Source organism: Chelmon rostratus, chromosome 8 (genome assembly GCF_017976325.1).
Source record: "Chelmon rostratus isolate fCheRos1 chromosome 8, fCheRos1.pri, whole genome shotgun sequence".
NCBI lineage: Eukaryota > Metazoa > Chordata > Actinopteri > Chaetodontiformes > Chaetodontidae > Chelmon > Chelmon rostratus.
Genome location: NC_055665.1, coordinates 19,638,820 through 19,662,840, shown reverse-complemented (window position 1 = coordinate 19,662,840; position 24,021 = coordinate 19,638,820). Strand labels below are relative to the sequence as shown.

General features: G+C 40.1%; 1 protein-coding gene across 1 annotated transcript in view; it reads right to left on the bottom strand.

Annotated features, from left to right (window-relative positions):
* Nucleotides 1-1,429: 1,429 nt before the first annotated feature.
* LOC121610498 (exostosin-1a-like) overlaps nt 1,430-24,021 on the bottom strand; it is a 39,324-nt gene continuing 16,732 nt past the window's right edge. Inside the window, exons 2-11 of the mRNA XM_041942640.1 lie at nt 16,429-16,522; nt 13,450-13,557; nt 12,982-13,101; nt 9,974-10,106; nt 9,241-9,359; nt 7,720-7,815; nt 6,258-6,347; nt 5,891-6,051; nt 5,594-5,765; nt 1,430-4,773 (exon numbers count right to left, since the gene is read on the bottom strand). Coding sequence (XP_041798574.1) covers nt 4,588-4,773; nt 5,594-5,765; nt 5,891-6,051; nt 6,258-6,347; nt 7,720-7,815; nt 9,241-9,359; nt 9,974-10,106; nt 12,982-13,101; nt 13,450-13,557; nt 16,429-16,522 — 1,279 coding nt within the window. The 3' untranslated portion in view covers nt 1,430-4,587. The remainder of the gene's footprint in view (nt 4,774-5,593; nt 5,766-5,890; nt 6,052-6,257; nt 6,348-7,719; nt 7,816-9,240; nt 9,360-9,973; nt 10,107-12,981; nt 13,102-13,449; nt 13,558-16,428; nt 16,523-24,021) is intronic.

The window sequence follows — 24,021 nt, the reverse complement described above, 5'->3', positions numbered from 1 at the left end:
AGGCAACCACTGATTGAAGAACTAGATTCTTTTAATCCTGTGAAATGAATTGTCTCTAGCTAATTCTGCCATAATGGGCCTAATCTTAATGCATTTAATTATGTCGCCACAGGAAGCCCCCTTTTCTGTCACAGCACTGTGTGACATTCAGTTGTATTGCCACCGCAAAGAAAGCCCTCAAATTCTGTTAGTTATTGTTGCCTTTAATGCTTAGTTTTCATCAGAAATATATTTATTACGAGATATTATTAGTGATGGGTTTCTTTTTATTTATCGTGATTTTTAGCCCCATGAACCTCACGATAACACTGCCAATAAGGAGTTGTAACAGAGAAGGACAAGTGTTTCCTCCTAAATATAGTTCAGTCTATGCAGCAATGCTCCAAACTCCATTCCAACACACAACGCAGGAACTTGTGGTGACAAAATAATCCATCATGTGCCACCATAGTGATATTTCCCAGATACCGACTCAGCAAGACTATAAGCCTATAGATATCAGTGAGGCAGAGTGCAACTGAAAAAAAGAAGTTCTGTAAAACTGACAGAAAGGGAAGGACTTTTGTCAAACTTGGCCTTAAATCACAGTATTTAATCCAACAGCAGGCAAAAGTCCAGGCTGCATGCATGCTGAGATCCATCTCCACTGCAGGAAACATCTTGTCAGTGGGATTAAGAGACGTTGAACGCCCCATGCAGCAAAGCATCATACACATCTGGATCTTTTATGTTTTTTTTCCCTGTTTTGGTCCCCAGACCGTAAAGAGTGGATGTGATCGTGACATAACTGTCAAAACGGTTTTCCTGTTTGGTGGGCTATGATAATTTATCCTGTGTAGGCACTGGTCCAGCTTTTACATGCTGCAAATCTTTTTGCTTTAAGAGTTTAGCCCAGTTTGGTGTCTGAGTGTGTGTTTTGGGGGGTAGCTATCTCTCCTGTAGCTGTTGCTCCAGCTGAGTTGGCAGCTCTCATGCGCCATGGGATCATCCTGGATAGATGCTGTTATTTATGCAGCGTGTCTAAACCAATCATCCTGACACAGATTTATGTAAACACAGCAGTTTCTTGGCATAGGATGAGGTTCACACACGCACAAGGAGGAAGCTAAAGGTATTATTTAGTTTGGCTCTCCCTCAGTGGGCGCAGTGCTTAAACCCAACATGCAAAATATGTTTGGGAAGCCTGCGAATGGGTTGCCAGCAGGTCAGAGAGGAATAGGGATGACCGGGTGAAACGGGGAAAAGGGAACTAGTTGATGTGTATGTGGGTGCCAACATCTTTTACAGCATACTGTAGACTTTATGTAACAACAATTTCAATTCAATATTTGTTTAAAAGACTAGCTAACACACCAAAACACTGAAAGAATGACAGTAAAGAATTATAAATGGTCAGGTGAAAAACACACAGAGACAGTCAATTTATATCAAACATTTTATTTTTTTTGTTTTGTTTTTATAAAATTCTTTTACAAAATTGTGATTTTTCCTCCATCTTTCCATTTTAATCTCTATAAAATTAGGTCTGCAGTTACGGAAGAGAGTGAAGGAAGCAGGCAGAGATTCATTAAAGACACAATCCTGTCTGATAAATACTGTGTATGGGAGAATTATGTGTGTGTTACATGTACTACTACACTTGTGACAACCAGAAAGAGGGGGCCTCTATTGGGTCCTCACAAGTATAGTAATACAAGGCAGTACATGTTAAAAAAAGTTCCTACGACAGAAAAGGCAGGAATGTCAGTATAAGATGTGTGGTGATAAGTCTTTGTAGAATTCCAGTGTTAAACAATAACATTTAGGGAGCCATTATGTGTTACTGGAGTTTGATAAAGTAAACCAAAAATAACCAACTATGACATGAAAGCAGGGACCAGTTACTTGCACAAGGCAGATGGGGAAAAAGACTAAAGTGTATTTCTTCTGAAGGCACATCAATATAGAACCCCCTGCCCTCTGAACAACAACACAAGCAATGGGAAAACAAAAAGAGAGAAAATGTCATCTTAAATATTGCACCAAGTTCATTTCTGAAGTGTGATTCTGTTTACGACCATATTCATTTGTCTCGATAGTGCCGTGTTCAGTAATACTCAGATTGTTTCTTTGCCGTCGAGCTGATAGCACACCATGCAGCACCATTCTGTTGATTTCTCAGTCTCTCACACATACACTCCTCCCTTCCTTCCTTCCTCCCCTCTTGTTCTCACTCGTTAATTTCTTGTACAGACAGAATATACTTTTATTGAACCAAATAAATATGGGAATGCATGGCATTCCTCATATCAGATGAAAAAATATGAAAAACAAAATCATGTATGATTTATTGGCACATATTGGGGTGAAGGGTACAGAGCGGTGAAACTTCCCAAAATGATCATTTATCTTCCACAAACTCAGGGCAGGTGTGGGTAGGTTTCTATAGAAATGTTGCTGGCTTTATGAGGATACTTCATGGGCTGATAAACTTTGTGTTGATGATGCACAGTGATTTAAAAACATGGGTGCACATTCTAGATTCATCAGATCACGTTAACATTTTTAGATAATCTGATATGACACATCAAGGCAAAACTAAAATGAAGTGTGACTGTTAATGGAACCAAACACTTAGAAATTGTTTAAATCAATTAGCCCATTGACCAATCTGCAAAAAACAAAAAACAAAACAATTTCATGTTCCACTGACACTCAGCATTCATTATAGATTGGCAGTAAATGAGATGCATGTCACAGATTGAGAAGAGTAACATACAGAAAGAGATCAAGATGCCATTTATGAGACATACTGTGTCATGGAACATACTTGAACATCCGGGTACTACAGTTTGCCTCTTGAATGTGGCCCAAGCACAAAAGCACAATCTGAATCTCTCAGAGATGAATGGCTGTTTAAAGCTGTGATTATCAGAGATACAAATTGGCATTCTGCATATATACAGGAAATTGAAAGGCTTCTAAATGTATGCGTTTGTGCTGAAGAAATACCGCAAATGAAAATAATCACATAATAGAGCATATGTCCCCAAAGTTGCCAATGTCTTCCACATTCCTTTTAACAGCATCACAAACGTTTGGTGAGAATTCTTGTTAATCTGGTCGCATTTGTGAATAACAAGTGGAAAAAATACAGTAGTCTATAAAGTATGAGGCCAACTCTGACGGCATCAAACACTGTTTGATGCTCCTTGATGAAAGCAGTGTTTGCCCATGTCAAGTACCTGTCAGCCTGGGCTACTGCCAAACCTGTCACTGGACAAAATTAAATGGGGTCTATGGCATAGAGTCAACAGCCGTATATAAATATCTCCTGCTAACCAAGCCCAAAAAGATCCATTCCCTAGTTTTCACAGTGGTTTGTGTTTCAAACAGACCATTGGTTGGCTCAATGTTCAAGCTCAGCCTGCCTTACCAAGGCAATTCTTATGATTCTCTATTGTTCTTCAGGCCAGCACACATTCAAGTACCGTTCTAGCTCATCATATAAACCTTTAAAATGAAAAAACAGACATGATGAAGACTTCTTGCTAAAGTGAAAACAGAATTCCATGGAATTTTGTCTGAATTTTAAATCAGTTCCACCAGTAAATTTGATGAAATCTAGTTAGTTATGCAGGACTGCTGTAGTTTTACCAGGAAAATGTTCAGAATGGCACATTATGACAATTGTGTTCGTCAGTTGACAAAAACCAATTTTCAGTATACTTCTGTGAGGAATAACTGTGAATGCTGACCTGAAAAATTTACCATTAGATCCATTATTCAATCGATTATAAAACAAAATCACAAATAAAAAAAAAAACAAAACAGAAAAACAAAACAAAACATAAAACAGAAAGCAGCAAGATCAAGGTGCTCATCCTGTACTATGTCTTTTTCTCAGACACCCAGATCCCATCGCCATTAGATAAACTTGAGGCACTGTGAATATTAATGATCATCACTCATCTGTGGTTGAGGGGCCGTCATTCCTCTCCTCACCCACCCTGCTATTGGTTTTAATTAAGACAATACAGAGAGAGTAGTGCTGGCCATTCATTCACTGTATGAAAAAAATAGCTAAACACAATCCAAAATAGTGTTATCCTCTTCACAGTCATAAGTATCAATAATATTCTGTCAGAAAAAACTTTCAGGAACCTGTGCAGAGTGTACAGAGCGGAACAGGATTTTTGAGCGGGTTGGAGTTGGGAGTGGTTTGCCACTGTCGGGACACTGAAGCAGCAAGCTATGATTTCCAGCTCTGTGACTTTGTCCGCTTCTGTTCAAAGTTGGACAGTTTTAAAGTCCTCAGGTGTCCTTCAGCTGGTGTTAGTCATAGTGTATATACACTACCAACACCCAATACACATAAGAGAAAGGGTGGAAAGGAGAAATGGAGGAGGACACAACTGAGGAGACCAATAAATGTGGTGTCCTCCACTTCTGTTCTAGTTTCTTTTCCTCCTCTCCCCTCCTTCACCCCATTCCTTTTACTTCACCACTGATCCAGCCATGCAATCATGGAAAGACTCTGAGTTTCTCTATGTGTCTGCCCCCTCGCTCTGTCTTTGTTGTGTCCAGGGAGCGGGGGGCTCCGGAGGGTTATAGCCTTTCAATGTCCCTGTACTTCTTGCGCAGTATGGACACCTGGTCTTTGAAAAGGACTGGGTCCAGCCTCATCTGAGAGTGGACCAGGGGCATCGTGCCAAACCAGCTGGCAAACTTGTTCATGCAGGTCTGACGCTGGGCAAAATGGTCCGGGTCAGCCCAGCGAGACGCCCGGGAGCTCTGGGGGTGTGAGGAGGTGATAGGACGGGGAAAGAAGGACAGATACAGGCAGTGCAAGGAAGAGAGAGACAGACAAAATGAGTAATGAATAAATTACTCTGACCTTTCAGAGCCTATTGTAATTATTCATGAGTTTATTTTATTGAAGGCCATACAGCAAGAAAACAAATTCTAATTCTATTTTACCAATGACTGATATTCAGTTTCAATAGGAAAGACTATTTGGGTTTAAGCAGTCCAACGTGTCTAAAGGCCACCAGCCCCTACAATAATCAGGAAACACACGGGTCTCAGTCTGTTTAATGCTGTGTGCAAAGTGTTGGAGTGGTCACAACAACCAGCCGGGCCAACAACAGGAAGTTTGTTTTTTTACAAGAGCTTCAACGTTTTCTGAATTGAGAAGCTCCACAAGCGCCTGCTGGAGAGAGTAGCCAGCCAGCTGACCAGACACACTCACAGACCCTGATTACCACTGATCTCCTGCATCCTTCAGGTGTTTCACTCCACACATCAACTCATTACACTTGCAGTTATTTTCCCATCATCTACGAAAGAATGGTAATCAAAATGAAATTTTACAAATAAAGACCATTCTACTACTTCGTTTTTTATTGTGCATAGGGATTACTCCAACTCCAAACATCAAGACCTCTTTTTTATCCTGATGACATCATTAGTCAATGTATTCCTCTTTGGAACGGCACCATCTATGGTCCCTCAAAGATGATGTACTGTGCAAATCAACAAAAATCCCCAGTACAGTTGTACCTTTAGGCACAAAATTAATTTAACGAGACACATGATAAATATTCTACCTCACCTGTCCCATCATAGTCTCCTTGTATTGTTTCTTCTGGGTGACCTTGATTGGTGGTAGTTTAGAGACCGAGGACACCAGAAAATTCATCAGAATGTCCTCGCAGTTGGACATCTGGTCAACCATGGTCTTCAGACTGGCTGGAAGGTAGGTGGTATACAGGTAGTGGTAGAATCTAAGGAAGAACATGACAGAGAGTGCATTGCATTAGTGCTAACCTAAATGGAAACAATTTCAACAGAGAGCAGTGAAATACAATAATGAAGCAGAGAGGAGTAAAAATCAGTAGTGTGTCAGTACTTGTGATAGATGGCAGCCCCAGTCAGCACCATGGAGTAGTCGTTGGTCCATTTGGAAGTGTAGCCCCATCGCTCCTTGTTGCTGTCCCAAAAGTGACTGCGGGCTGGGTAACCAACAATGCGGTCTGGGAAACTCTGCCACACTGTGAAGGCAAAGTCCACCTGGACCGAGATCCGAGGGAAACACAGAGAGAGAAAGAGGGATGCAAGTCATGAGCAGGAGTACATAACTCCAGGGAAGTGCACTGGAAAAATACACAGACACATGATAGTGATTAAATAGTTATTAAAAATAACTTCTGCAGCACATACTGTTGATTAAAAATGTATTTAAAAAAATGTTTGCTGTAGTTTCCTGGTAAACTGACCTCTGTAGTGGAGAGCACGGTGTCCTCATCCAGACTGAGCACAGCATCAGTGGGGATAGTGTCGTAGGGCAGAAAACGACTGCTTATCACCTGCCATGATTTACAAAGCACAGACACACAAGCAAAACGTGACTGGCTGCTAAAATCATACAGCTCAACTGCAACAATCAGTGTATAAACAGGCCCAGTAGGTCCACAAGCGAGGCACATCTCTCTGACAAGCAGCGCTGCGCGTTTATCCCTGTCTGTCTGTGCTGCAGAGTAATTTCATCTTGCTGCGTTAACAGCAGAATCAGCCAAATATACAAGCTGACATGACACCAGTCACAGCAGAAATACAGCATTTCAGGGACGAGCTAAAACCACTGATAGAAATCTACAAGCAGTGGAGCGCGTTTCCCTCCCTGACGAGCCCTGCAGCCTCCGCCTTTTGGCAGCTATAGCTACTAGCTATGCAAATAATTCTGTACAAATGCTAATAAAGCGGGTTCCAATTTTAGAAATATGTGCACACGGATTTACATGCCAGATATATTTTGAAATACTGTATGGGGTAAAGGTTTCTATCCCTGAAGGCAAAGATCTTGTTAGCCACATCATAATTCAACCTACATGGCTCATGCTAAATAACAAACACTTGATGAAAAAGGATGTATGCGTCAATGTAACCAAGTCACAATTGCAAACCCTGCCAAGTCCCAATACAGTATACTGCATGTCAGTTATATCCGTGGAAAATTAAATAATTCTGCAGTTTTTCAAGAAGTAGCTGTCTCATGTTGCTTTGAAAACTCATGTACAATATCAGCGTGCTGATTTTATGGCTGACAAAAGCTGCTGATTGGCAGCACTCCACTTTTGTAAGTGCTTTTTTGTAACTGTGGTTAAAATTCAAGTCCTTTTTGTCCGTAGCTCTCAGTCTTATTTTGTCTACCCTTAATATGTGTGAGACCTCATTAGCAAATGGTCCATTACTATTCTCAGTAATCAGTAAATATACAGTATGTTTAGCTGATGGACACTTTTTGGAAAATGAGAGACACTTTAATGAGCCGTCCATATTAAGGCAGGGAGGTTGTGGGTTGGAGAAATGATGAAAAGACAGGTTTCTATCACATTAATTGTTTACCTGAAGCTTTGACATGAAAACATTTGACGCCTGTGTTTCTTGCACTGATGCCATGACTTGAAGAATCCAAAATTCAATATGTTATTGCCAATTTGGAAAGAAAAGAAAAGGAAAGTCCTGAATGTTTAAAAGCACCAGGAGAAGGGCTGCAAAAGGTCAGTTTACACCATGGTCTTTGACCACTATAACCACTTGGTAAGAAACTTTGGGATGCTTGTAGTTTAATATTTTACACCTAAAATTGAATTCAACAGAGGGCTTTCAGTGAATGTGAAATGGCTGCAGTAACATTGGCTAATGAGAGAAATATAAGGCTGAGTTTCTTTGTCTTACCTTGCTTTCGCCCTCTATAACAATGACTGGGACTGAGGTCGGAGGCCAGCGGTGCTTGGCAGGAAGAAGCTTGTCACAGTTCCACAGAACTATCACCTGCACAAAGGGAAAGTAGGTTAAGCATAGTCATCATTCTGAATACAGGATGTTCATACTCATCTTCATACCTATGTATGTGCACCTAATGAGAAATATGTTAAAATAGAAGTCTTTTCATGTTTGACAACCCTTGTCAGACTTAGCAATATACTATGTACAGATCAAAAGCCCACAATATGGCCTTGTTTCAATTCAAAGCCCTGTTTTTATTTACTCCACACTTGTGTGGAACAACTTCCTCATGCTACTGCAGATCTGTTTTTTTTAGAGTTGTCATACTCCCTACATTATGTGACAGCGACACACTGTATCATTTAAATGTTAAAGCTAAATGTGCTGACACCTTCATGCTAGCAATACAGTTTAATATCCAGGAAAACTACATTGACATTTTTGGTGAATCTGCAAAATGCCACCATAATTGGTAATGTACAGTAATGTCCACTGAAAAAAGACAGGTAAGGGCTTCCATTATTTCCTGCAGTGTGCACAAGTATTATAATAGCATCTGTAGAAAGAGGAGTGCCATGGTGGATATGTTGTGGCAAGAAGGGATGCAAATTGTTTGGACAGCCTCTCTTTATCCGCAGAATGAGTAAAATACTGAAGCACAAAACCAACACGAGCACTTAGTGAGTTGATGTGATAAACCTGAGAAATGACACTAAGATTGAGACAAACATCGTTTTTTTTTTTCCACCAAAGCAGCTTTGCCCACTCTTCATTTCTGTTTCAAGTTGAAGTTGGTAGCTTTAGACAAACAAGCAAGAGTAAGCTAGATTTTGAAAGTATACCCTATATATATATACAAAAGTGTAGTGTATCACTGTCAACACTAACCGTATCCGACTATGTCACATCTCATTTACATGTAGGAAAACACCTGGCATTACTGTAATGAATGTAAACAACGAGCGTGGCTATTGTTAGTGCTCGCAGTTGTCAACTAGCATGTTAGCATTAGAAAATTTGGCTCCATTTTCTCTGCCATTTGCTATAGCTTCAGCAACATCTTTCGAGCCTTGTGGAAGACTCCGGTCATGTGTTATGAGTGCACTGGCAGAGTATGTGTAGGTAGGCAGTACGTGGGTAGACAGGCAGGTAAGCCAGCCAATCGTTTTATTTGGACCAAACTAAATGATTGGATGGGTAAATTAAAGGCCTGAGACAGTCACAGCTTGATTGCTGTCAGGATATAAAGAGAAAATGCTTTTAAAATACATGACCAACTCTAGCATTAATATCTGATAACAAGTGTATGAAACACTGTGTTTTAATTTGTTTAACATTTTCCTAGTTGGAAAATTAGCTGCATAACATTATACTCCATGAGACACCTACTCACATCAGCATCAAGTAGTAACCTCTGCAGATCTGGTCAATCTGATGTGACATTGTGCAGTGTGTTGGGTTTTGAATTACCTGAGCACAGTACTGGGATTTGGCCACAGCCACAAGCAGCTTCATGACTGGCTGGGACTGCGAGACCAGTGGGGTCACCACATGAATGATCGCTGTAAACTTGGGGTAGGGCTTAATACCTGAAAACAGCAGAGACACACCATAGGTAAGAAAAGAAGCAAATTAAACCTGCCAGGTAAGATTTCTATCACGACAATGATCTTCTGAATCTCGTTCAGTCGTGTAGTGCGTTCACTTGGCCATAGAACTGCACTAGCACAAACCCTACATTTACATGTTCTATAAGTAGAAATTCACCTGTAAGTAATACCTCTTTGGCAGCTTTGAGCATCTCTGAGTCTGTGCTTGTTTACTTCAAGCTGTGTCTACTTGGCATCCAGTGTGAATGAAAAGGTCTAATTAGGCTTGTGAAGGAAAAGGTGCCAGTTAACCAAATCCCACTGTCAGCAACAAGCTGCATTTCTGGCCAATTAACCAAGCACAAATACAACATGGCAACATGGCAGGTGTAAATGGGGGGTTTCTCTGTGACATATCATGGATTAATAAAGAGATAGTGCATAACTTGTGAAAATGTCACTGATTCACGTTAGTTTCTAAGGATTCAACAGCTGCCACACACCATCTGTTCATGTGCTGTTTCGTAAAATGAACATCAGTTTATCAAACCGTAGGGTGTGCCATTAATGCGGATCTTAGCGTCTTGCAGCATGTGCATGAATAATTAACTGACCCAGCTTAGAGTAGTAGAAGGGGAATTCTCCCAGGTATGTAGAGTACTGAGGCAGGGTGAAAAGGCCTCCAGGCAGACTGTTCCACATGAGGTTACTCCTGGAGGTGTGCTGCAGTACCCGGTCCTGGATGATCTGCATAAATAGAGGAACAGAAAAGATCCCAAATCCAGTTTTCTGTAACTTTGCAACTGTAGCAATATTGCATAACAAATAATAATACTGGATAATAAATAATTGCAATAGGCAAATATCAATCAAATGTCCACGATGCTTTGTTCCTGTGCAACTCATTAGGGGAAAAGATCACACGGCCAACGTAGAGTATCTGTTTGACTACTGTGATTTGTCTGTAAGATGTCAGTTGGAAATCAGCTCCGAGCCAAAATCCACCGTGTCCATTCACTTAAAATTAAGCAACAATTATGCCAGTCTTATATGCTGCTCGGAAACTGAGCGAAGACACAGATCCTCCGGCATTTCTCAAATTAACAACTGAAACAACGACTCTCTTCAAATGAATGGAAGACCTGCACACTACAAATGAGTTCTTTTCATTATGCCGTCATGTCTTCTCAGAAGCAACAAAATCATATCCAATTATTTAATTCTCCTTTCACTGTTTTCTACTGGACAGCTTATTTTGGGTTGTGATGGATACTTTTTTTTTTTTACATTTGCCACGCCACTGATATCACAATTCACACCACTTCAATATGTTCTATATTACATATAAAATAGATTTTTATTTGCTGGATACACATATATAGCTCTCACCGACCGATGAATTTAGAAAACTAGTAACAGTTACAAACTTAAGTGAACCCAGTCATTACTGAAATGAAATGAACATGGAAACATATTGCCTAAATACACATTTTCTCCTAGCCTGTGGCAGGTGTAAAGTGTCCCTGAATCTCGTCATGCAAGGCAATACAAACTGCATACAAACTTAGAGGAAAAAACAGCAGCTGCTTTGCAAATTGCATGAGCAGAAAACAAGACTTAAATTCGGGAAATGATGGTGCTCAACAATTCACTTTAATTTCATTTGGACCTAGATATGATTTGTTTTGCGTGGAAAAACAAACATAAATCACTTGAAATTGACAATTATGACTTAAATTCAATCACTCTGGTTTGGCTTAGGTGGCAGGCATGGCTTAATAAAATCATCCAAACTATTTGAAAACAGGCAGCAATAAAGGAGTTTGATCAGGTCCTCTGGCTTCTATTTTATTGCCAAAAGTGACTTCATTTCATAAGCCACTATAGTCACAAGCATTTTACTTTTTAGAATGGGTAATCAAAATGTTTATCATTTAAGTTATGCTGTTATGCTTGAGATGAGTTGAGTCTGAAAGTCAGAATACAACTAAACAATACATCACTTTAGCTTTTCAACATAAAGTGGGTTGGCACCAGCTGAACCATAATAATAATAACCCAAAATTTAAAAGTTTGGTTGTGTGGTGCAATAACACATATGATGTGTGAGTGGGTTTTAAATGCACACAGAATAAAGTGAATCCCACTCTACCGCAGCTTTAAGAACACTCATACAGTGAGAGGATAACTTTATAAAATATTAAGTATTCTCTGGAGCTATATGGTAGCTACAGAGCAAAGTAAACTCTGTTTACTTCTTGTAGGATATTGTGGTAATACACATTCTTGAAGTACAACTTTATCTTGTTTACAATAAATATCTACAATCCCTTGCTATTAGTAAGTAGCTCATGAATAGATTAAATCTGAAGCCAAAACTCTGACCTCTTACCAGTCTTGTGCTATGGTATGTGTTGTAACAGGGTGAAGATACTGAGAGTGTAAACAGATCGAAGATCAGCTTCTTGGGGCTGTAACTTTACCCTGCTGACAGAGAAATCCCAGCTCTGCCTTCCAGCGCCCTGACTTCCTACCTCTTGGGAAAAGGCTTCTGTCACACTATCTGAGGACAGCAGCTAATGGTGTCAACTGCAGTCAGCAATAAGGCTTACTTGTGGCACAACTGAAAATAGGCAGTACTTCTCCCATTTGTTTCTTTAAAGTGAAAGAATAACACAAAAGAAAAATCTGATACATTTAACTTCTTTACCTGCCATTATAAGCCATAATTTAGAGGGCCATTGCTGGCTACTGCTGATAGCAGCTGGTCAATTTTAAGGAAGCACAAACGCACGGCTTGGAATGGAGTGAAAAATCCTGCTTGCTTACAGCCAGCCTTATACATCCTGTCTGTTGTCTTGCTCCCTTATCCTTTCAGTCCTCCCTGCTCTCATCTTTGCTTGTTTGTAATTCTAGCCCCAGAGCAGTATGATAGCCTGCTACTCACCAGGAAGAATACAGATAAATGGACTCTGACAGGAACAAACTACTGACATGATTGATTGCAGGCCACAGCAAGAAACAGCTTCAAAAACATGACAGCAGCGTTTAACAATATATATCATCCCTCTTGGTTTTCAGTCTAGTCTGGAGCAGTTTCATTGTGGGTATTACGTTTGCAACTACACAGTCTGCACTTGTAAACTTGTTGGGACCAGGTCAATAACCGGGATGAACAGAATTGACTGATTTAAGAAATTTCATGAAAAAAACAAAACAAAAACATGAATTAAAGGATTTTTGCATTTTTATGCTTGTGTGCATTTGTGTGCAAGCATGCATTCTTGTATTCAGACAAGTGGAAAACTGGAGTAGTAACATTTAAAATTATATACAAGGATATATTACTAGATGGTGCTATCTGATGAGAGTAACAGGTGGTGCTGCTAACACACAAATTGGTGTTCTTTTACACCAATGAGCAAATCTTAAACATTGACTTATGAAGGAAAAAAGTGCAAAAGTTAATACTGTAATATATATCATTTCATTTCATATATTTAGACTTACTACATATAATTAAATATTACATAGTCTTTATATGCACATGTGTACATAGATATTTGCATGTACTGTATATGTGTGCAATTGTATTGTACATATAATGTGTGTGTCTGTGTACCTCCAGTGTGGTCAGTACTATCTTCTCCACAGAGTTGAAATAAGCCTCCCATAGGAACTGGGTCTGCTGTCTCAGGGACAGGATCTGATCCTGGTGGATGGAGCGCACTGTTGAGGGGATCTGAGACAGAAGTGAACAAATGTTAGCATAATTTAATTGGAAACAAAACAAAACTAACCATCTTTGTTAGTCTTTCCACTGTTCCACCAATGACCTACTAGGGTTTGGTTGGAATAAACCCTTAATTCACCCAGTTAGATGTGAAAATATTCTGGCTCTACACACTTTTTTTCCCCACCCCTGCCTCTCTGATGCTGGACCTCCCTCGCCCTCCTCTCCCGATATTTTCACATCTAACTCTGTGGTCAATTGGCACTGTGACAGTAGAGTGCAGAAGAACTTTCCTTCTTTTTCTCATAACAGTGTTGACAACCCTGTCGAGTAAATCCAGTTGCATTGAGTTTCTACCTGTAATAGCAGTCTTTCGTCCCCAATCACAGCTGCTGTATTCCAGTTGATGATCTCTGAGAAGGGAAGCTCCCACCCATTACTCAGCATCACCGGCACGCAAGCTGCCTGTAAGAGTAATACAGAAAGTCACACACAAAATACTGTTGGTTAATGTCATGATTGTGTTACGTTTGTCTATGTACAGGCAATATAACAAAGAGAGACTGGAAAGAAGAGAAAACTGAAAAAATAACGAAATGACGCTCTGCAAACCCATGCAGTCATTGTGCAAGGTCTATTTCCCAAGCAATCAAATCAGGCAATTTAACCAATAGGGGTGACTCGTCTTCCAACACATTTCCATTACCTACAGAACTACTGCAGTCCCTTGATGACTAACTCTCAAACTGACTAGGCAGTGCAGCTTTATAAAAAATGAGCATTATGTGCAGTGGAAAAGAAGATGCACTTCAAAACATACTTGAACATTAAACCCCTGTGTCTGAGAGATTAATGAAACTGCATTGAAGTGTTGAGCCATGTTTGTGTGTGTGTGTGTGTGTGTGTGTGTGTGTGTGTGTGTGTGTATCTTTGTGAATCCATTAACCCATTTGTGTGTGGGGCAAATGTGTGTGCACGTTTGCACTGTGAGTCTGTATGTGTGTTTGGATTGTACATGCATTGTCCTGCCTGCAGTGACCGGCCCTATAATCTGTTAAGCGGGGGGTACCATTCACTGATTGGCCTTGGTCACTACACATGTACACGCATGCCCAGGCACAAATGTTCCTGCATCAGAGTGCCGCAGTGCTTGTCTCATCTCCTCGGTGTCATTAGCAAAGGCAGCAATCTGCTGAAACGCTCCCATGCTTTCCCTACCTATCTGCTCTCACAGAGCAATCAACTAGAGACTGCAGCTCAATCCTCTCCCATCTCATCACATTACACACACAAGTAGAGCAAACACTCATAAATGAAACTCACTGCTATGAACTGCCTACATTTTGCAAACACACGTGTAACAGATAACCTCAATGTGACTCTTTCCTACTGCTTGTCATGGCACCTGCATTGCACAACCCCATCCTGCAGCTTTGCACTCTACATCATCAACCAAATGTGTGAACATCTCCGCTCTTGACTACAGCACTGCTTCCTGCCTTGTCTTCAACTTCCCTAAATTCTCCAGCGTCCGCCTTCCCTCCTAAACTTCTGTGCTCAGGCTGCAAATGGAAAGACGCACTAATACCTCCAGGCCATGGTCCAGCCCTACACTCCAGCCAACCTCTGCACAGTACCTTAACTGCAGCCGCACTGCTTTCTCTTACCGAGAGACCTGATCATCAGTCCACTGTCTCACCTCGCCTCACTGCTGGCTCCCCAGTGGTGCAATTATATTCCCATTCCAGTCGATAAACTGTCACTGTAAACTCAAAATCACCATTCTTATTCTACTTGCTCAAAAATCTTTCTCTTGATCATTTCTCAGCTGTTATTCTTAGGACTACAGTACTTGACACAAACATATAACTCACACAGAGGAAACTAAACCATGACTTCAGATGCTTTCGATTTTTTCATGACACAAATATTGACCTTTTTTGCCACTGTCACACTCATTGGACTGTAAGTCACTGGAGAAGACAACAGGTAAATATCTAAAATCTAATTGTACATATTCACTAAAATGCAAAAATACTTTACATGTGAACATATTCTTATACTGGTACCCAAGTGACAAAAAGGCATTTCAAGGCTTTTCATGATGATAGGATTTCAAATTCAACACACCTGCTATATATACTTAGAAACCTGTTCTCCTCATCAAATATTTACCTGTGTAATGGCACATTTTACAGCATATTTAAGCAATATGTAAATCAGCACAGCTCAGAACGGCTTTAGACATTAGAAACACATTTTTATTCAAGACGTAATGCACCATTTCTTCAGTTATCACTGACAAGCAGTTCAGCTCAGCCTGACGTGTTGGCAGTAGACAAGATCATAAATAGCAGATACCTACTTGTGGTATGATTTAATTTTATAAATGGTGACATTTAAAAATCTGTCTATATATTCAACCATATCCTTCAATATTCTAAACGGTCAAGCTGGTCAATTTGCAGGACCACAATCATTTACTCTAACGACACCTGGAACATTAAATTACATTAGCCTTCATTGGAATTAACTAACTAGTTAAAAAATCTTTTGTTATTTTGTAGAATTAATGTATTTGAAAGGTTCTTGAAACAATAGGTGAGATGGGTTAGTAGCACTTGGAATTAGGGACACAAACTTAAGAATGTACTAAGACTAAGGTAAGTGTTATGTTAGAGGAGAGGTTGACTCGTGGAGGTGGGTGAAGAAACTCAAACGAAGAACTGAAAAGAGGAAAACAACAAGAGAGAAAAGATGGCAGGGAGAGCACAGAATAAACTGAGTCAGAGGCAGCTGTATCAACACTGTCTGCACAATAACAAAATGACTAGCAGTGGGTGAGAGGGCTACAGGGAATAACTCTGTACATCACTTTTTCCATGCTCCACCGATTAATGGCTTCATTGTTTGGTCACCATAGCTTCAGTGCTGATGCACTACAAGATTTCTTGAATCAGTTAAACTTGTGTTTGGTCATTACATTCAGCTGCCAACCTAAATTGGCAAAATATACCTTGTTAATCCAGGCATTTTAGAAACCTCAAAAAATCAAGCCCTTCCAGCACAAGAATCTATGTGTGTCCACCTTTGACTGGGGTTTAATCAGGACCACGTTGTAGTAGTACCTGTGGTGTTCCACCTTCTGTAATTCTAAAAACAGTTGGTATTTTCACTTTATTGGTACATAACGAGCAGCAGGAAAGATTTAATATGCACCGAAAACCTCGAGGCACAATCAACTTCTCAGTCACCATAACGCACCTACCGTAACTGATTACAATTTAACAGCTACGCCTAACAATAATGAGCAACATCTGCACATGTGCCACTGACCTGCAGAGCCTCTAAGAAGCGAAAGGAACCCAGCCGCCGTCCTCGAGGCACCAGACAGAACGTGGAGTTGTACAGCATCTCTCTGTAGTCATACCTGTATGATGATAGCAAAGAGGAGGATACATTAGGAAGTAATACACTTAACATGTTAAACAACACAATTTGCACCCAAATGTACAGGGTACAAACAGAAGATCACAGAGAATGTCGGACCACAACATCGACGTTCATCAGTATTGGTTTATACAGTTTTACTTTATGAGGCCTACAACTACAATGAGATCTTGCTAAAAAACACAGCAAACACCAGGTCCCAGTTTCCTGAAACACGTTGAGTTCAGCACGGCTAACAGAGACATCACCTCTTTTTAACAATGGCATACCTGGAGAGCACAAGTATGTACTTTCAGGGGAATTCCCATTGTCTGATCTCGACTCCTCTCTCTTCCCTTCTCCCCACCCATCTTTAAACCCCCTGCACTCTCACCTGCACATATCACCATCTCTCCTTTCTTCCCCACTCCCTCCATCCAATCTAAGCCTCAGTCAGCACTTGCTTGGATTAAGGAGCTGCTTGGAATTCCTTCTGTGTCAATATCATGTGTGTGCCTGTGCGAGTGTGTGAAATTTGTGGGTTGCCTGGTTGTCAAGCATGGGACTGGGTTTTATTAGATAGGACTGAAAGTTTGCACCTTTTACTTCTCAGTGTGTTATTGTAAACAAGCATTCATGCAAATCTGTGCATGTATTTAAACCAATTTATGACCACATTTGCATGAGAATGTAAATATGGATGTAAAGGTCAATGATAATTTGTGTACACACATTCTTCCCTCTCCTTTCTTCTAAATATGTGAATATAGATTCATAAAGCCTTGTCGTTATTATATCCTGCATCTCTCTCCAAGTGTACTGCAGAGTGTTTTCTCTCTTTGTCTCCTCCTGAGTGTCAGTGTTAGGGTAAATTCCTCTGCCACTGCGGCACTGATGCCTCAGCTGATCCACTTTAACTCTACAGAGCAGAAAAACAGAAAAATATTGAATGCAAGCACTGATAAATTTCACTTCACTTGGGTTGGTTGGTGATTGCTATGGGTTTGAGGTATAATCAATGTCTGTACAATGAAATATCTTTGTAAGTAGATGGATCTAGTTTTAACCCACCAAAACCCATTTTAAATAAAACACTGCTCGCAGATTGGTTTGGCATCTAGCTCAGTCGATGTTTGCCTGGCTTATATTTTCAGGGGAAAACTGTTCACGAGGTTTGGGCTGACTTCTAAAGGCTTGAGGAACAGTTCTACTACGTGCCTACAGTACTATCATATGGGAATCACAAATGAGTGTAAAGTAAAATGTTAGGTACAATACTGAATAACATTTGGTGATTATATAGTATGTAGCTGGATAATGCAACTTAGACATATACCATTTACAATTAACAACCACTACAGTGAGTTCAGCCACAGCCACAACAAGCATAAAAGCTCCAGTTCATCTTGATGCCATCTTTACTAATACACTATAATGTACACAGTAATCCATTATCAACACAGCTCATATCAGTAGGCTAGAGCAAATAATACCACAGGGTAGGTAGTATCACAGATGCTGCTCTGATCTGTGCATCCATTATGAAACGACGACCTGATTCATCAGTCTGACTCCAAAACAGATATGGTAGGCTATGATTAAGCATGACAAACAAAATAATCCAGCCAGAGGAATGTAATAACGGATCGTTTTGCATGCCTATAAAAACAAAAGTAAAGGTACATATATGGGCCTGGCTGGGTGTAAATCTACCATCCATCACATTTCCTGTCAGTGCAAACTCCGAAAAGACCAGATGTTCCTCTCTCTGCATACCTCCATTCTTGTCTACTCTTCCAGATGGCTGCCTGTAGGGAGGAGCAGTCTCACAGTATGCTGCCGCGTGTCGGTGGAGACGTAAAGGATGAGTGTTCAAAAATATCTTCTCTTCATAAACAAACTCTTGTCCTGGTGTGCAGTTTTATTTCCCCCAGATTTTTAAAGTGTACATGCATACAGGTGTTCAACAGATTGGTCTCACTGGAAAAAAATCTGGATAGATGTCAGTGAGGAATTAGTCACACCCTGCATCTCACAGCAACGTCAGCACTTAACTCGACATGATATAAGTTAAATCCTGCCTCGGCCCATATTTTCAGGCCTCCAACGTGCAGCTGGCTGCTGGTGAGCCGAGCAGTCTCACAGTAGCAGACTGGTCATCACTGAATAATCACACTGTTAAAGTAATGAGCTTGAGTTAGTCTTTTTTGCCATCTCCCTATTATGGTACAATGCAAAGTACAAGAATAAATGCAGCAATAAATCTTAGAATTACTATTAAGGCTAAAAAACTACAAGAATAATAACCGCATTAAAACCAATAGAACAAAAATTTCTGTGAAATGATGAATTTGTCATCAATGTTATTGTGGTGATTGCTGTTTTGGAACCATTTGATTTTCTTTTGTTGCTGTTTATGTGTGACAATTGTGTTTATTGTTTCCATTGTAGGTTGCTATTGTTGTTTCATACGTAGAATAAACTCACTTATATTCTGATCTCTATTATTGGCTCATTTTGCCTTTTCTTCTTCTATCGATATTGCGTGATTTTAAATAATTGCTTGTTCATATTGGTATTGCTATTTGTGCGGCCCCCCTGAAAACTAGTGACCACATTTCGGAAACTAATAGGGATGCAAATAAAGAATACAAGAGTAATATAGAGATAAACTACTCTCTAACAGGCTTAAAAAATGGGACAGCGGCATCATACTACTATAGCATCATCATTCAACTATTTTATGCAAATTATCATGACTATCACTTTCCCCAAGCCAATCAAAATCAGTTTCAATATGTGTTATCTTGATTATCCTAACCTTCAAATAAAAATAACTTCAAATAACAAACTGCAAAACAATGTATCCTACAGCAAAAAGCTTCAGCTGGACAGAATACATGTGGTGGACACAGACCTGACCATCCAGTTGACCTCGGTTAGAAACTACAATCTTTTAGAAATGTTCTTTAATATAGATATAGAGGTTATTTTCTGCGACCACTTTGGATGCGTTTGTGTGTAAGGATGAAAGACACATGGACACAAGTAAAAAAGAACTTTGGAGTTTTGTGTTGGTTGGCTTCTAGGAGAATTAATTTACAGTGCTCCAAGAAAGCAATTCTCATAAACTGTGTTGACTGGAAACACTGACTGGAAGCAGTGGGTATAAAGTAGGGGAAAGAAAGCTGAGGCCTAAAAACACTTTCCAAAGATGATATAACCAATTGTTACGGCTCATAGATCAGTCCTGAATATCTATACAAAGCAAGAGAAACTTTAACTGTAAACTCTTTTGATGCACCCACTCAAAGGTCTAAAGTAGAGGTTGGTAGGGCCAAAGCACTGCCAATCGGAATATATGACAAATAAGGAGATACATATTGGATATTTGAATTCTATTAGCAAAGGCCATTAGAGGGCTAAGCACACTGAGCTTGTCAAATGACAAAGGGAAAGTACAAATGCAGAATCAGATCAATAATGAAGCAGTCTCTTGTTGATACATGTCTCAATTTTCTGGGTCTCTCATTGGGAAAAGATTAAGGCCCAAGTAGAAATGGTAAACCATTAATAACTGTTAAGCTATCTGCATAATTAAACGTCATTTATTAATACTGTAGGAAAGTAGGACAGTGTGATACACAGAAAGAGAAAAGAATAACAGGAAGTAAGCTGGGTCAAGAAAAAAGATCAACCAGTCTCCTAGCAACAAGAATGGATGGTGTGAAAAAGAAATGCATGGCTCGCTCTGTCAAGTGCCTGAGGAGACTCAGAAGAACAGCCAAAGTGTTTGTCTCCCATAATCTGTGTAGCAGACCACACGCATTTACAACATAACTCATAGAAAGGGCCGCAAATCAAAAGAGGCTTCCGTTTAGCTGCTCTATGACGAGTCAAAGTGCTAATGTGGCTTCCCACACATTGTCTTCTGTGCTGGGACAGTCCACCAGGGACTATGGATTCATTTTTTCTAATTTATCCAATTATTTGTTTGTTAACCCACGACACACCAAAACACAGAAACCTATTATTTGATTTTTATGAGTCTTGAGGAAATAGTGCATGTCTTAGCTACATCGTAGGATTGTCAGAATGATACAGGCTTAGTTTGGTGCTACGGAAAAAAATATTGCATTACTTTTACCACTGGATCACAGAGGCACTGCTCCATTCATGTGGACATGATTTCTATGACCCCAATTCTGCAATCCTCATCCTTTCATCTGCTTTATTGGTCTCGTTTTGTTGAAATTTGCATTGTGACCTGACTCCTAGCATGCGAAATAAATGAAGAAAAAACACATTCAAAAATGGCTCAAAAGTCTTAAAGAAGTGCAAACAAATGGATGAAGATATTATTTTACAATAGAATCTTGGTAGTTATAGTAATTCACACAGTAAGATTAACTGCTGTCATCATCAAAGATGAACCAGCTCAGCTGTGACCTAATTTATTGCATGTGTTCTCAACTGTACCATGACGTCCACAGAGGGGCCTAAGCAGTTAAGGTGAGGGAAACAGAATGCTTTCAAGTGGCCACCTGCATAATCAAAAGACAAAATGCGCAGCCTGGATTCTTTAAAATACACTACCTCCAGTTGGTTGTGCAGTCATCACTCATCTTGGTCCCATAGAGAATCCTAAACAACTGAGAATTCCCTGTGACAAACTTCAGAGGGGAAAATGAAGGCAGCTCTATCCCACTCACACACCCCTCTGCCATCCCGTACTGACTTCATATCTCGTTTTCTGCTTCCTATTCTCTGTCACAGTTGAGCCAAGTTGATGGACAGTTGGCTGTTGCCAGGACTATGTGTTCAAGCCAGAAGAATTTCAGCCTGAAAGGCACCGAGTGAAAGTGAGTGTCATCGGATTAGAAAGGGAAAGACAAAAAAAAGCAGCAGTTGACAACCTCATGCTGTATCCAAGCCCCACACAACCAGAGCCACCCATGGCAAGAATGTCACAAACGCAACGCGAACACACACAAAGCCTCATTTTGATCTCGACACACATCAGAGCGTCTTCAATATTTTAAGACACTGCCAGCTGCTTTGTTTTGCCTGACAAGACTGCGCACCAAGAGGTAGACATGTACAACGCATAGTGGCAGGCCCAAGGAGGGAAAACTATGATGCTTTACTTATGCACACACAAAAACAGACTTCAAGGAAAAACAAATCCACTCTCTTTCTGGAGGACTTGCATCAGACCGGCATATGAAAAAAACAAACGCACACTCACTCTGTGTTTTCAGGCATGAGAGCAATCATTACATGACTGTTTTGCTCTCTCCACAAGGCAATCAAGAGGCTGCTTGTAATGTGGGGTTAATGAGTACTTCCCATAGTCATGTTGCATGGGGTTAATTAGCCATCAAGATAAACACGAGAAAGAAGACTGGCCTCTGGTATAGACCTATGAAGAAAGTGATCCCTGAGATATGTGGAAACATTGGACATAAGCAGCAGGTTTATTGCACTTCAGGGATCTGGCACATCATTCCCATGCAAGATTCCTCGCATAGAATGTCTGATTTCTGTGTGTGTGGGTTTTATTTAATTCAGTGGCCAGAATAACTGCGAAGTGTGACACTAACTTGCCTGAAGTTATGGAACTTAAAATACTTGTGTGGCCTCAGGATAGGCGCATTAGAGATTGATGGCCAACACTATTACGAATGAGATTCACTACACTATCTTGTACTTAATGGCATAGTTAATCTTCACTGTTTTACCTGCAGCCATGACAGATGAGTAACTTTTTTAAAGCAATGGAGCTGGCTAGCGTTGCCTCGAGCGAGGATGGGGACATAATGCTGGGACAAAAAAAAGTGCTTGGCAGCAGAGCTTCAGGGAAAATAAGGAATTAATTGAAAAAACTACACATTGTTACACAATGTCCATGACTCCTGAAGGATGAACGTGCATAATGAATCATCTGACTGTTTGCTTTAAATATATCTACTTCTTCCAAGAGTCAATGGATGATGACGATAAAGAAGGCAAAATAAAGTCTCAACATGCCAGTACAGAATTTGCTCGCTTCATGATCAAGCTTGAACCCCAATAAACTAAATCATGGTTATTAATAATTTATTTCTTAATAAGAAAATGGAATGGATGTCTGAATAAACACAAGACAAAAAAAATCAGAGGCAGTTGAATGCAGGGATAATTGCTTAATTTCTCTGAGCCATATTTGTGACAATGTGTGGCAATAAGTCGACTAATTGCACTAGAATCACAGCAGTCTGTCTTCAGTGCATATATTAAACAGATGAATGTTTGTGGATGTTAGATTTTATAAGAAAATAGGACACTTTTGCAATGTAAGAACTAACATTGCTGCTTAATGAGGTTTAAGGGGCACTATCTGCTCCATCCAGTCAATGGTGCAAAGATGGTGTTGATGCCAATATGGATTTTTGAAAAGCAAAGTCTTTTCTAATTTCTTCAAGGTACTATGGGCTCAGTCATTTTACTCTGGTTAATAAGTTCAAAGACAGCTTAATAAAACATTTACAAACACACAGAGGGCAGTCTTGGGCTCTATCACACTTCTACATGACCCAAGGTTAATTCACCTAATTACTATGCTGTAAATCTTCTATCCCTCCATTTTTTTCTTTTTCTCCTTCTCCTTCTCCATCCATCTTAAGGCCTCTGTCACCAGGAGAGGCAAAAATGCAAAAAACTTTCATCTCTACATATACCCAGCCTTAAAACTGGAGTCATACACGCCCTAGAGTTACTTTATCAACATCCATCCACAAAAATGTTCAGGTCATAAAAGAGCTGAATTTCACTGAATCCTTTAGGAGTTTGAAGGAAGCCTTGCCCATATCTCTAATCAGCCATCCATCAGCTTGATGAGGTTGATGAGAAGGATGCTTTGAAGTGCTCTCTGGACACCAAAAACCATAACAGGGGAGTCTTGGAGATAATGAAATGACTGTTAATGGAACAGCCATTAGCACTGGAATGTCAGGGCTGACTAGTAAAGTCACGCAACATAAAGATGTCAGATCAGACAGTTTGGGTCAAATTATTTGACCTCAATGACCAGGGAGAGACTTGTCCTGTTTTGGCAATAGCTGAGAATAATTAGGGGTAATATAATATTACTTAGTATGCATTCTGTATTCCAAGCAGGACATTAGACCTGAGTATTAGGATGTATTCCTTAGTGTGTTTATAGGTTGCCATGAGGAAAAAAGGAATTGTCTTGACCACCATTCATTGTTTTTTATCAATGTAGATCCAAGGAGGTGACTCACCAACACTTTTGGGCCTTAGGCTGACAAATTTAACAGATCCCCTGGCCCAGCTATCGACTAGTCTGACTCACTGGACGTAGACTGTTGGAATAAGGCTTCCAATGGCTGCCAAGTTCAGGTGGCATTCTCCTCTCTTGCCACTATCTACTATATGAATGAATGCATGAATGAATATACACTTTACACAAGCCTCGGGATGGCCAGTAAGTGTGTCTCA